The sequence below is a fragment of the Chiloscyllium plagiosum genome, chromosome 15 (assembly GCF_004010195.1).
Source record: "Chiloscyllium plagiosum isolate BGI_BamShark_2017 chromosome 15, ASM401019v2, whole genome shotgun sequence".
Lineage (NCBI taxonomy): Eukaryota > Metazoa > Chordata > Chondrichthyes > Orectolobiformes > Hemiscylliidae > Chiloscyllium > Chiloscyllium plagiosum.
This window is the reverse complement of record NC_057724.1, coordinates 53,891,520-53,905,063: the sequence shown is the minus strand read 5'-3', so window position 1 is coordinate 53,905,063 and position 13,544 is coordinate 53,891,520. Positions and strand designations below refer to the sequence as shown.

At 38.7% G+C, this 13,544-nt stretch overlaps 1 protein-coding gene across 2 annotated transcripts in view; it reads right to left on the bottom strand.

Moving 5' to 3' along the window:
* Positions 1-13,544, bottom strand: part of kdrl (kinase insert domain receptor like) — a 211,685-nt gene that overhangs the window by 117,718 nt on the left and 80,423 nt on the right. For both annotated transcript variants that reach the window (XM_043704901.1, XM_043704900.1), the window contains exon 4: positions 12,797-12,921. In XM_043704901.1, the coding sequence (XP_043560836.1) occupies positions 12,797-12,921 (125 nt within the window). The remainder of the gene's footprint in view (positions 1-12,796; positions 12,922-13,544) is intronic.

Sequence of the window (13,544 nt, the reverse complement as noted above, 5' to 3'; positions counted from 1 at the left end):
AACTTCCCTTTCATAAACCTGATTGTGTCCAATCCTGTCATTATCATCCAAGTGCTCTGCTTTTACCTCTTTTATAATGGACTCTATCATTTTTCCCACTACTAATGCCAAAGTAACTGGTCTATAACCTGGTGTTGTGTGATTTTTAACTTCATACTTGGCACACCCTGCATTACTTGAAGGTGAGGACAACTTAAGGTGGAGCTTCAGGAAGTAAATGGAGTATTTTTGGAGGTGCTGATGTTGGACTGGGTTGTGCAAAGTTAAAAATCATACAACACCAGATTTTGGTCCAACAGGTTTATTTGGAAGCACAAGCTTTTGGACCTCTGCTCCTTCATCAGGTGGTTGTCACTTGAGAATGTAACTTCAAGAAAGATTTACATATGAAAAAACTGAAACCAATGTGCCCATTCTAAAAGATGAGAGACTTAACAAACAATCCAGGTCTTTTTCAACATATCATTTCAGTTACATCACACTGTAGACTTTTGCTATAAATTCTGTGTCCTACAATTGTATACTCCACAACCACCTGACGAAGGAGCAGCACTCCAAAGTTAGTGCTTCCAAATAAACCCGTTGCACTATAACCTGGTGTTGTGTGATTTTCAACTTCATACTTGGCACACCCTGCAGTACTTGAAGGTGAGGACAACTTAAGGTGGAGTTTCGGGAAGAAAATGGAATATTTTTAATAATTTGAGTTTGGAAAATTACCTGGAGGGGTGTCTTTTGCTTGCTGTGTAGGTTCAGAAAAAGAAACTTTGCATGCATCATAGACGGATGTAAGTATGTTTATGTGCACTCCTGTGTAACCATGAACATGATATTTCATACAGATATCCTGCTCTGAGTTCATTCAAATACCTGCTTTATTCAGTGACACAAATTATTTCTGAATGGCCAGGCCACCATTGTCAAGTTAACCATTGTACTGAAATGCTGCTATACCAGAAAACAGATAGTTTGATAAGCCAAAGGTCTTGGCTATAATGTAAAAACAAATCTGAACAGAATTACGTAAGTTTAAAGAGAACAGTCACATTTTAACCAACCTCTTTTTGTTTTAATTTGAAATGAGGGTGCAAATGTAGATATTTTATTTTGCCTTTTCTTGAAAAATGAATAAAAAAAGGATATTTTCATTATTTGCTTTTATAATGTTTCTGCAAGTAACTGGAAGAAACTTATTTGTATTCTACCAAGATTAGAATGGCTGACACATTTAGAATTTTTAGTGAAAACAAAGAAATTTAAAATAGAAAAAAATTGACTGAATTTAAACTTGTTTGTTTCTCTTACAGATGTTTACAATTTAATGTAACTGAGTTTCTGCTTAGCACAGTAATTTCAGGATTTTTATTCATATCTTCGCATCATTTCCATAGCTTCCTTTAAACTTGAGTAATGGAAATACAATCCAGAATATCACACTTTCTGACAGTAACTTTTCAGATATACACGTACTCAAAAGCAGTTGTTCCAACCATTCACAATTCAAAACTATACAATTATGAAACAATCACAAAATTATCTTGATTGCACTTATAGTTTGGATATACAATTGTGGTTGCTGAAATCTTTAGATCGGTAAAATGAGAGCTGGAAAGTGAAATTGGGAAGGATAGTTATTGATCCACAAATATGCAGGCTGAATGGTCTCCATCGTGCCCTATTTGTATATACTTTTCTCTTGCATGGCCATCCAACAAATAACAAGAGGGGAATCAAAGCTAAACAATGAAAAGTTGGGCCCTGAGCTCCCAAACAAGGATAAATCCTTGCAGTCAGAACTGAAAGGAAATATTTTCATGAGAACATGGACTATTCTATGAATAAATATGAAGATATCTGTGAACTATGTTTTTTGATATGTTAAAAGTCTATTTCAATGTAATTTCTTCTGATACTGATGCGGATAGGACAGATAAGATCATAGAATAACAGAAAATTGTTTCTAGGCCATTCTGGTATAATACTGTTTCATCAACATGATTTGGCTGTAACATGTTTGCCGAATTGTGGATGATATTTGGATAATGTGAACTTTCTACTGAATGCGTATAGCGATTTTCTTGAGCAATCTTCTACAGCACTATTTTCAACAGCGATTTCCCATAGCTCAGTTTTCTACTGCACATGGTTGCAGAGGAATGCAGCTAATACGTTATATCAGAACCACCTGTAAGTGAATGAGATGGTTTGGCCCAGCGTGAATATCTGAACAAGCATTCATGCATAGTCCCACATCTCATGCATTTTTCCACAACATTGTCAGTATTTTGTGCTAGAAACCAGTTGCCAAAGTATTTTGAGCGATTTCATTGATTCCCTTTCTCTGTCGCATTGGTTGTTTTGCAGGAACACTTTGTTAATTTTTGAATCAACATGGTAAGTAGGAAGCAAACTACCAATTTGTAATTTTTGCATAAGCTTCAATTGTTCATCAGTACATTTGTAAACTTTTTAGTTCAAATTGGTAATTTCTAATAAATATGACATTTGAACCAACCAGGTGCATGTCTGGCAGACACTTAGACAAGCAAACATTTACATGATACGTTCTAGTCTGATATTTTAAAAGATGTGGTAAATTGATACTTCATGAAGGCACGGACGTCCACTTTATAAGAGGATTGTTTCAGGTTTCCTAAGAATCCTATGTTGAAAAATAGAGCAAGAACAAGTGGGCTTATTGTTGGTATCAAATTTACATTCAGGAACTGTTTAATAATGCAATCCTATTAATAATTTGCATTGTGTAAAGTTGACCTTTTTTCAAGTTATTCTTATCCAGTTATGTTAATTGAAATATAGAGAATACAGTTGAAATGAAAAGTAATAATTCATTATTCTGGAGTGATGAGAACATTGATAAATTTGGATTACAGATTTACGGAATATTATGTACATAACTTTGTTTTATTCTCCACCTGGTTGATTTCATTAACAGTTTCATATTTTGTTTTACTTAGGTGTTCGCACACCTCCATACAACCATGTCATAGTGAATCTACATTAGCACTTAAATCATCAGCATGTGTCACAGTTTCTTTACAAACTTCTGGCATCTCCAGGCACACCAACTGGTATATTTTCAAACAGAATCCAAGTTTGGTCAGTCATTGTCTATGTTGTCACTGTCTTGGATTTAAGGTTTACTCAGTTAAATCTCTTGATTTGTAAAGGAAGTGACTGAACTAATTCAATCAGATGACATATTGGCTGGGAACCACAAGCAGTCTTCATATTAGACCAAATCCAATAACTTCCTAGATCATGATGAATAATACAAAATTAGCCTCTACCGCACCCCCCCCCCCCACAAAATAGCAACCAAGTAAAACTGCAATCGATACCCAACTAAAGTTCTAACTCTCAGTCTTATACTTTGCATTTTACAAATCACATGTTTCTACTGCAGCAATACACAGTCCTCATTACTCGAAATTTTGTTCGCTTTCTACTAACTTATCACTGAAATATTATATTCTATTCAAATAAAGTCAAGCGTTCAGCTAAGAATTAGTTACATTAATTCGAAATCTATTTTGTACATCTGCTATTATTGCGAATAAATTATCACCCCATCCTCATTTAATGCTTGTTAATTTTCTACATGACTACTCAAGTGCTACATTTATAGCCAAGTTGTACAGACCATTTTCATCAATGCCATCTTCACCATTTATCACTCAAAAAATCTATATCACATTACCCATGGCTTACTAACATAATATACTCTTTTTGTTTCTACCACTGATTTCAGTTACTGGAAATAAAAATTGCTAGGCTATTGGTTAACAACAAAAAAGCGCTTGATGAATAAATATGGGAAGATAAAGCTAAATATATCAAATGCTTCTTTACAAATCAGGGTTTATTATCAAGGAGCAAAGGTACACAAATGAAAAATTTTCGGTTGCCTGCTTAGGATTGGCAGTCATCAATTGTTAAATTGATGCATGAGAGGCAATACATATCTGAATATCAAAATGTAATGAATAGTGGGTTCCCTCTTTATGATAAAATTAATTTCCTGTCACATTAAAAAGTGCTGAATTTTTTGTTATTTCATTTTGCCAAAAGAGGGACAGTTTGTGCCCTATTATGATTCAAAAATATGTTGGACATCAAAATAAACAACTTTCATAAAAGATACATCATTGCTGAAAAGATAGTTGACAGAATAATGACCCAATCTGACACTGGTTCTTTTTTGATGGGTTTTCATTATTCTTTCAACAGCTGTGCATGGTAAGCCATGGGGAACAATAAGCAAACAATCTGGATGCACGGCAGAGTGCCTGCTTAAATCAACAAATCCTGTAGCACTGCAAGTCACTTTGGAATAGATTCATATTAGTTCCGAAGATAATGAGAAAGCTATTTCCATTTCCGATAATTACACATCTTTACAAACTAAGTTGCCCACCTAAAAAAAAGTCGTAGAACATCCTGGCAAGTTTTACTCCTGGTCGACGTTTGTAAGGTGCCAATCCGACTGCAATAAGAGGGCACAGAATAGTTGCCTGCAGGGTATATTGGATGGACTTTTGCCCATTCTGTCCCCATTGGTTTCAAGACAAATAGCAGGTATAGGGTTTTGGGATTGACTTGTGAAAGGGAAGAGTGAGAGCTCAGGGCAGAGGAACTCCTGAAACACTCCTGAACACACAATGGAATTTCTTCCTGAGACTTGTGCACTCAATCTGGTGTAGTGTAAAAGGAGTGCTGCACTGCAGAACATCTCTGCTATTTGAAATCATCTTAAGTAGATGTAGAAACTTCTACTTTAAAGAAAAGCAAGAGAAATCCCCCAGTTTTCCAGACATTCACTATCTCTCAACTACCATTACTGAAAGTTTAGACAAATTACTTAGTCATGTGTCACATTATTGTTTTTAGAAATTTGCTATGTACAAATTGCCTGTCATATTTATCTTTCTGTACCTTCACATACATTAAACATTGCCTGTAAAGCATTGTGCAACGTCAAAGGTGATGTAAGGTGTTTTAGAAAAGCTATTCTTTTTGATTCCTGGAATGACCTCGTCATCTTTCCCACCAGCTGCTGACCTGCTGTAGCTTGGCAGGACAGCTGTGATGTAAACACTGTTTAGGGACCAGTTAAAATGACAGTGTGAGGCCTTGGGCATAAAATAACCCTGTCGCGTATAAATTTGTCAAACCCCATTTACTTCATGAGGATACCTCATTCAGCTTGCAGAGTTATGATGTTTATAATGGCAAGTGTTCAATCTTCAATAGATAATTCAGTTATTTACAGGCCAAGCAAATCAGGTTCAAATCCACGAGTTTGGTCTATCACTCCCCTCCCCCAAGTCTGACCAAAAATCTGCCAGAAAAGGCACAATTTGTCAATAAGGGGTAGTCCGTGTCAGACTGTAAAGTACTTGTTCCATGGAGGCATAAGCATTTAGTAGTATGACAACAGATTGAAGTGTTCTAGTCATGGAGGATTTAGATTAAATTAGATTCCCTACAGTATGGAAACAGGCTATTTGGCCCAACAAGTTCATACCAACACTTCGAGGAGCAACCTACCCAGACCCATTCCCCTACCTAATGCACATATCAGTATCGGCAATTTAGCATGGCCAATTCACCTGACCTGCACATCTTTGGATTGTGGGAGAAAACCGGAGCACCTGGAGGAATTCCACACAGACACGGGGAGAATGTGCAAACTCCACACAGTCATCCAAGGCTGGAATCGAATCTGGGTCCCTGGCACTGTGAGGCAGCAGTGCTAACCACTGAGCCACTGTATCGCCCCATTTACTCCTACTCAAATAATTTAAAAAGACATTTTATAAGATTCCTTTAGTGCAATATGAGATGGAAATCTTGTCCATTTTGTGAGAGTTTGCTATGTAATGAGGGATGGATTGAAATTAAATAAGATGGAAGAAAATTGCATCAACTGCATAATGAATTATTTGAATGAGTCTGACAAAATGGAACTCACTATTCTGCCACTGGTGACTGCATGCTCCACATGGCTAACACTTTTCAGTTCATTTATCTGGCTCATAGGCTGAATCAGCCAACAGGAAATTAGAATCAAAGGGGAGATTTGATTTGCTCTTTCTGACCCCAGGAAAATAATTTATTACTCACAGTTTCTGAGCATCTTCCACTTCATCACCTAGTCATCCTTCTAAAGTACAGTTGGTGCTTATGCGTATCAGAGGACATCAATTTGCATGAATATTGAAGCTTCTGTAGCAAGGTACAGGGTCTGCCAAATATGGTAGCAGTAAGTGGTGCCTAGCAGTTTGAACCCTGCCACAGGCAATTACTGCAGGGTGTCCCATGGCAAGATTGAACCTCGTATCTCTTGGGTAATAACTAGTGATTAGCTGAGCTGGATTCTTAAACAGTCTTGCTTTCTATCAACACTGCAATCTATATCAACCCACCCACCAAAATAAATCCATTCACTGAGCTTTTGAAAGGTTGTTGTAGTGGTTGTAACAAAGTTAGCCTGGTGGACCGCATAGGTAATGAGTTCCCTGATTGGAGCTGTTAATCTGGTCCAGTTAGGGAGCCCTCGCCTGACAGATAAAAAGAAGAATGTCAGACATCCTGTTCGTTCTGAGAACTGGCTTTTGAGGGAGCTGGATCAAGGTGAAGGACTCTCCACTCAGAAATAAAGGGAAACATGGTGACAGGATATTAGCGTCTATGGAGTTATTTCAGTTTTCATTTGTAGACATGGTGTGGGAACAGGTCTAACTTTCTTCTCGCACAAACAGCTCACAAGTTTATTAAAATCAGTCACACCTTTGAATAACTAAACGCCGAAAGAACTGCGGATGCTGTGAATCAGAAACAAAATCAGAAGTTGCTGGAAAAACTCAGCACGTGTGGGAGAATGCGTGAAGAGAAATCAAAGGTACACTTTGCACGGTGACCTTCCTCAGAATTGATGGTAGCTAGGAAAATGTTGGTTTAGATGCAGAAGATACGGTGGGGGAAGGGGGGAAGGAACAAACGATAGACAGACTCAGTCTTTTCTCTCCTGGTCCAGTCCCTGCCCACGTACGTTGATGATTCTTCTGACGCTCTACACCAGTTTCAGAATTTTCAGTTTGCGGATTCCAGCAGCCTCCTCTTTATCATGGATGTGCAATCCCTTTACACATCCATTCCCCACCAGGATTGTCTCAGGACTCTCTACTTCTTCCTGGAGTAAAGGCCTGAACCATTTCTACCAACTACCACCCTCCTCCGCTTGGCCGAGCTCATCCTCACCCTCAACAACTTTTCTTTTAACTCTTCTCATTTTCTTCAGGTCAGAGGGGTAGCCATGAGTACCCGTATGGGCCCAAGTTATGCCTATCCCTCCATGGGATACATGGAACATTCCTTGTTCCAGTCCTATTCTGGCCCCCACCCACAACTCTTTCTCCAATATATCGATGATATCATCATTGCTGCTTCCCTCACTCATCCGGAATTGGAAAAAGTTCATTGATTTCGCTTCCAATTTCAAATCTTACTCTCATTTCCATCTGGTCTATCTCTGACTTGTTCCCCTTCCCTTCCTCGACGTCTCTGTTTCCATTTCAAGGGATAGATTGGCCACCTACCAGGACTATACATCTTCGCAACCTATTTCCTGTAAAGATTCCATTCTATTCTCCCAGTTCCTCCATCTTCATTGCATATGTTCCGATGAGGCCAACTTTTACAATGGAGTCTCAAAAATGTCCACCTTCTTCTTCAACCAAGGAGTCCCCAGCACTGTTGTTGTCAGGGCCTTCAACTGGGTCTGACCCATCTCCCACACTTTCGCCATCACCCCCTCTCTTCACTCCGCAACAGCGATAATGTCCCCCTTGTCTTCACCTATCATCCAACCAGCATCTCATCCTGAAGATTATCAGCCACCATTTTTGCCACCTCCAGGAAGATGCCATCACCAGACACATGTTCCCTCCCCGCCTTTGTCTATCTTTTGCAGGGACCATCCCGCTGGCCCACTCTTCCTTCATTCCTAGCAGCTCCCCGCAGCCCCACGGCACCTTTCCCTGCTACCTCCGAAGGTGTAATACCTGTCCATTTACCTCTTCCTTTCTCAGTATCCAAGGACCCAAACATACCTTTCAGGTAAAACAATGCTTTACCTGCACTTCACACAATCTAGTCTACTGCATTCGCTGCTCACAATGTCATCTCCTGTATATTGGGGAAACGAAGCGTAGACTGGGTGACCACATTCTGTCCACAAAAAAGACCCTGAGCCTCCAGTTGCCTGCCACTTTAACACACCACCCTGTTCCCTGGCCAACATTTTTGTCTCAGGCATACTGTAGTGCTCCATTGAAGCTCTGTGCAAGCTGGAGCAAGAACACTTCATTTTCTATCTGGGGACTCTGCAGCTGTCTGGACTCAATATTGAGTTCACTAATCTTAGGGCCTGAACTCCTCCATTTCCTAGCCCCCTATCCCACAAACCAGTCTTGTTATCACATAGTCTGCCATTACACACTGCCTATTGTTAGTCACTAACAGTCCCCATTAACAGTTATTCACCTTCCCAGCCAGATCATTATTGATTCCTTTGACTGTTCTTCTCTCTCTTTTGGCTCTGTCCCTCCCTATTGTTTACTCCTTACCTCCTCCCCACACCTTTGAGAAAAGCTATTTTTGAAGAGCTGAAGCCATGTAGTTTTCATATGAAAGCTTTTCTGGAGGCTGAGCCATTTTCTGTTGTCTGCCAAATTTATTTAGATGACCTCATCATCCACATTCAACGAAATGGATGCTACTTCAATTCGGAGTTTTAGATTTGGATTCCAATTAGATATAGGAATTCAGAGGAAGATTTAGATTTGGCTTGCAGGGTTGACCATTTTTCTTTATTTATGCCTAAAGTTATTCCAGGCTTGGGGCCTATGAGCAGAAACAGACCTCTGTACCTCAGTCAAACTGTAGCCCTTCGTTGAATATTAGGTCCCTGTGTTTTTTCTTTCATTCATGGGTTGCGGGGCCTCCCAGTATTTAATGCCCACACCTATTTATCAATCACATTGCTGTGGGTGTGGAGTCACATGTAGGCCAGACCAGTCAGAGATGGCAGTTTCCTTCTCTAAAGGACATTAGTGAACCAGATGGGTTTCTCCAACAATCGACAATGGATTCAAGGTGATCATTAGACTCTTAATTCCAGATATATGTGTGTGTGTGTGTGTGTGTGTGTTGGGTGTGTTGGATGTGGTATGAGATGTCCTGCTTTATAGTGTCATCATATCCTCCTCTATTACACTCATAGAAGCAACTTACAGCAGAAATCCCCCACTTTAAAATGATCAATAGTAGATGACAAAAATGCAACTTATCTGGTTCTGGTGGAGTTAATTCTTATGCAAGCTGGGGTCAGCTAATCTACAAAGATGGGGAGTCATATCCAACACTTGTTCATTGTTGTGATTTACAGTGGTGAATGGGCACCAGGCAATATTACCGGCATTACTTCTCAATACTTTGGGAAATATTCACAAAAGGAAAAGGTCAGTAGAACATAAACACAGTTTCCTGCTTTCCTGGAATAGAAGTTCGTAAAACTTTAAGGCTTGACGGAGGATGTTTGTAAATGGGACTACAAAACTCTCCTGTCGCTTCCTCTTATGAAGCAGGAAGCAGACAGCTTGTCTCTGCAGCATTCAGACAGTGGGACCTGGGAACCAGCTCAAATGTATCAATTACTCAGATACAAGCTGCCACAGAAGAGGTAGAACATAATGACAGCAGTTTAAGAACAAATATTATGACACATATTAATCACGTTTAAAAATAATTTCTGTCATTTGCTGTACAGGTCAGAAGACAGCCATTCCACCTCATGCACATTTATGATGTCAGTACTGTACTTTGGCCAGAATTGTAGTAAGTTTCCCCCCTGTAACTATCTCCCAACATCAATAAATATTTGAAGCCCTATTCAGATGCCTGGGAAAAAAATAAGGAAATGTTAAAAATTCTAAGAATTAATATCTAGGTGGGATGGAGTTGTTGATGTCATTAAAAAAGGCACCAATCCTGCATGGATTGCAATAGGATAATTAATGTAGTTGCTAATTAAATCAATTGAAAGGTGGTGGGTCATTGTTAGGGAATGATTTGAAACAGGAATGGTGTGGAAACATTTCAATAAATTGGGGAATATAACAGGGTGAGGCTGATACATGTAGCACAAGGAGTTCTGACCGGGGGAATAATGAATTACTTGTAGGAATATGGAATAACAAGAGATCAGTTTGACTTGTGTGCAGGGAATGGGAAGCAATTGGTTGAGATGGATTCAGGTTTTCAAAATCTTGTGGAGTGTGTGGAATTGGGAATGAAGTACATTATAAATTTTAATGAACCGAGTTGACCCAATGGGGAAGCTTCTGATGCAGCTGCATCGGAGAAAATTGTTTCTCAAGAGAAAGAGGGATCAATCATTGCGACATCATTTTTCACAGTGATCGATTAAGAGCTTTCATTGACAAATGGGAAGTTCTATTTAATGTGGATAGAAGTGAAATGATGAGAACATGGACAGATAGTAGGATTTTGTCTATAGGTCTATTGCACTGTGTGTAGAAATAATTAACATTGCAAAGAAATAAAAACTTGCATTTATATAGTATCTTTCAGTGTCTGAGGACAACTACATGTCTTACAGCGAATAGATTATATTTTGAAAAGTAACCACTTTCATTTGTGGATACAAAGAACAGCCAATGAACACATAAGAAACTACAAGAAAAAGCAATTAATTAGTTTTGATAGTCTTGCTTGAGGGCAGGATGTTAACTAAGAAGTGCTGCCATAAAATTTTGTTTGTCGTCACATGTAGGTGAGATTTCAAATTAATGTTTCAAACAAAAGATGTCTCATCAAACACTAGTCTAGAGTTACTTGAAGTGTTATGCTGATCACTATACCCTTTTGAAATGATGTGGTAATTTGGGAGAATATACTCACAGGCATCAGCATTGGTATTTTGATTTAGCATTGAAAAGAATGTGCAGAAATGAAAAATACTAATCTGAAGAGAAAAAAGGAAACTATCAGTATATTCAAAATTGTAGAGGATTATAGGTAGCTTGAAAACCTTGTTTTCTGTAATCATAAACTTTGTAAGAAGTTTGAATTCAAGTTCAGAAAAGAGGAAGTGAACAATGCTGAGATTTCATTGTTACTCTCAGAGGTTGGTGAATACATGGAACAGCTTGTGTCTCTCAGGAGACACTGGAGGTGAAAAATGTTGGCAAAGTTTAGAAGGAACCTGATAGAAATTTGGCAGAGTGAGGGATTGAGCAGTAAAGGATTGAAAAGTATGACAGAGATTGTGGTGCACCTCATTTTTCAAATGTTCACATAGCCGTGGGACTACAACAATCTTTTCCAATGCTTTCAAATAATCAGAATTCACAACTAATTTATTTGCATAATCAATGCATAAAATCAGAGATTTTATCATATTAAATATCTATTCTTTCTCAATGTAAAGTTTGCATTATATTGTAATTTCTCCTCTTTGTTTGCATTTCCTCTTCTCCAGACCTAAAGATGATGGCGCGTCAGAATATTTCATCATGAGCATATTCAGCCCACCACAACATTGTACACAAGCTTAGATAGTGAGTGTTACAAAGCTACTTGACTATAGAAAGCATTACAATGAAGCCCAATCATGTTCACACCCTCATTATCCACCTGGGGTGATTGCCTAGAGGAGGAAGGGTTCCCTCCTCTAGACAAGGGAATTGAGGTCAATTCTAATCACAGTTGTCAACTCTTAAGTGTTATTAGCTATGTGCTTGTGATAAAACAGTGAATTTGACTGAAATTGTCAGACCATAGCTGAGATATAGACAACAGAGGATGACCATATAATGTTTATGGATTTTTTTCTTCTTTTGTCCATTCAGTTTCTATCTCTTTCGCTGTATCTGCTGCTCCCATTTTTTCTTATTATTTTATCCACTTCCTTCACAACTCACTGGGCTGATGGATTTGTAGTTACTTTCTCCTGCTATAGAATGAGATTATGAAAATACAGCCATGGAAGCAGAAGGATCCCACTATTCATTGTGCAAGCGAATGTTCTCCATTAATACCACAGGACCCAGTATTTAATACAAGTATTCACAAATACCTATGAATTTTGGGGCCTATTCAACACCTTACTTTCTCCCAACCTTCAGACAGTTAAATTAAGAAAAATCTTAGGCATTGTGAATATATGCATGCATGACAACTTAATGCAAACTCTTGCCCGACTCAGGCGAGGTGGCATATCAGATTTATAGTCCCATCTCATTTGCCAATTCAGAGTTCAGTTAAATTAGTACAGACTATGAACCATGAAACTTTGTGTTTCCCAGGGACAAATATTGGAATGTTATAATTTCAAAAAGGTTGTTACTTTCCCAGTGGATAACTACTTGGGGGTGATCATAAAGCAAAATGTTAAGTGGTACAAAACAATCTACATTTATGGAGAAACAGTTAATGTTAGAAATCTGGAATAAAATCAGAAAATGTCAAAATTACGCAGTCTGGATTTGAAAAGAGGAATGGCAGATAATGATTTAGTCCACACCCAATTTGTTATTATTCTTTAATCTTTTTAAAAGTGTTGTTGGACTTACTTTCCAACCTTTTCAGCTTTTACATAATATTTCTTGGAAGGACATTTTACATTATATAACTTGTTTGTGTGTGGATCTGTTGAAGCACTTACAGGATTTTTTTGTTTGTGTCTTACCATCAGCAGGGTGACCTGCAGGTTTGGTTCTGTAACACGGCATGGAATCACAATCTCACTGCTTCCATTGAACTTTATCACTTCAGGATGTTCTGTATGAGGTTCCACAAATGGACTCTGATGATCTTTTTTTGAGAAAAAGCACATGAACAAAACACACCGTAAGGTTTTGTGAGGTACTAATTTATGACATTTTAAAATCACAGATGTTTCTTGAAACAGTTCAATGCAGGATTGCCGTTAGTTTATGAAATAAATTTTTAACCTTTTAAATGGCAAATCCATTTTGGACCTTTCACAATTCCACCTCGATCTCAGTAATCACATACGTGAATTATCGTTCTGTTGTGTAGGCTGGAAGCTCTTCAACATAAGCTCATGGAGTGGAAACAAACAGTACCTAGACTTGACCTCATCTTCTTTTCTAGATTGTTCACACTACTACTGTATTAGAGCTTTACGTACAAAGTATTATACAGGGGAACTTCGATTATCCGAACAAGATGGGCAGGCACTATTTAGTTCGGATAATCGATTATTGGGTTAATCGATTAAATGCCTTTCCTCTGGGCTTGGAGTTTTTAAAGTCTGCTCCCCATTCAGGAGACTGCAGAAGTACACATCGCGTGAGACCCTGAACCCAACCCTGTCCAGCGCTACCCCCCGCGCACCCCATACCCCAACCAAGTCCAGCACCGCCCTCCACCTGTCCCCACCCCACCCCACCCCCCAACCAGGTCCAGCACAG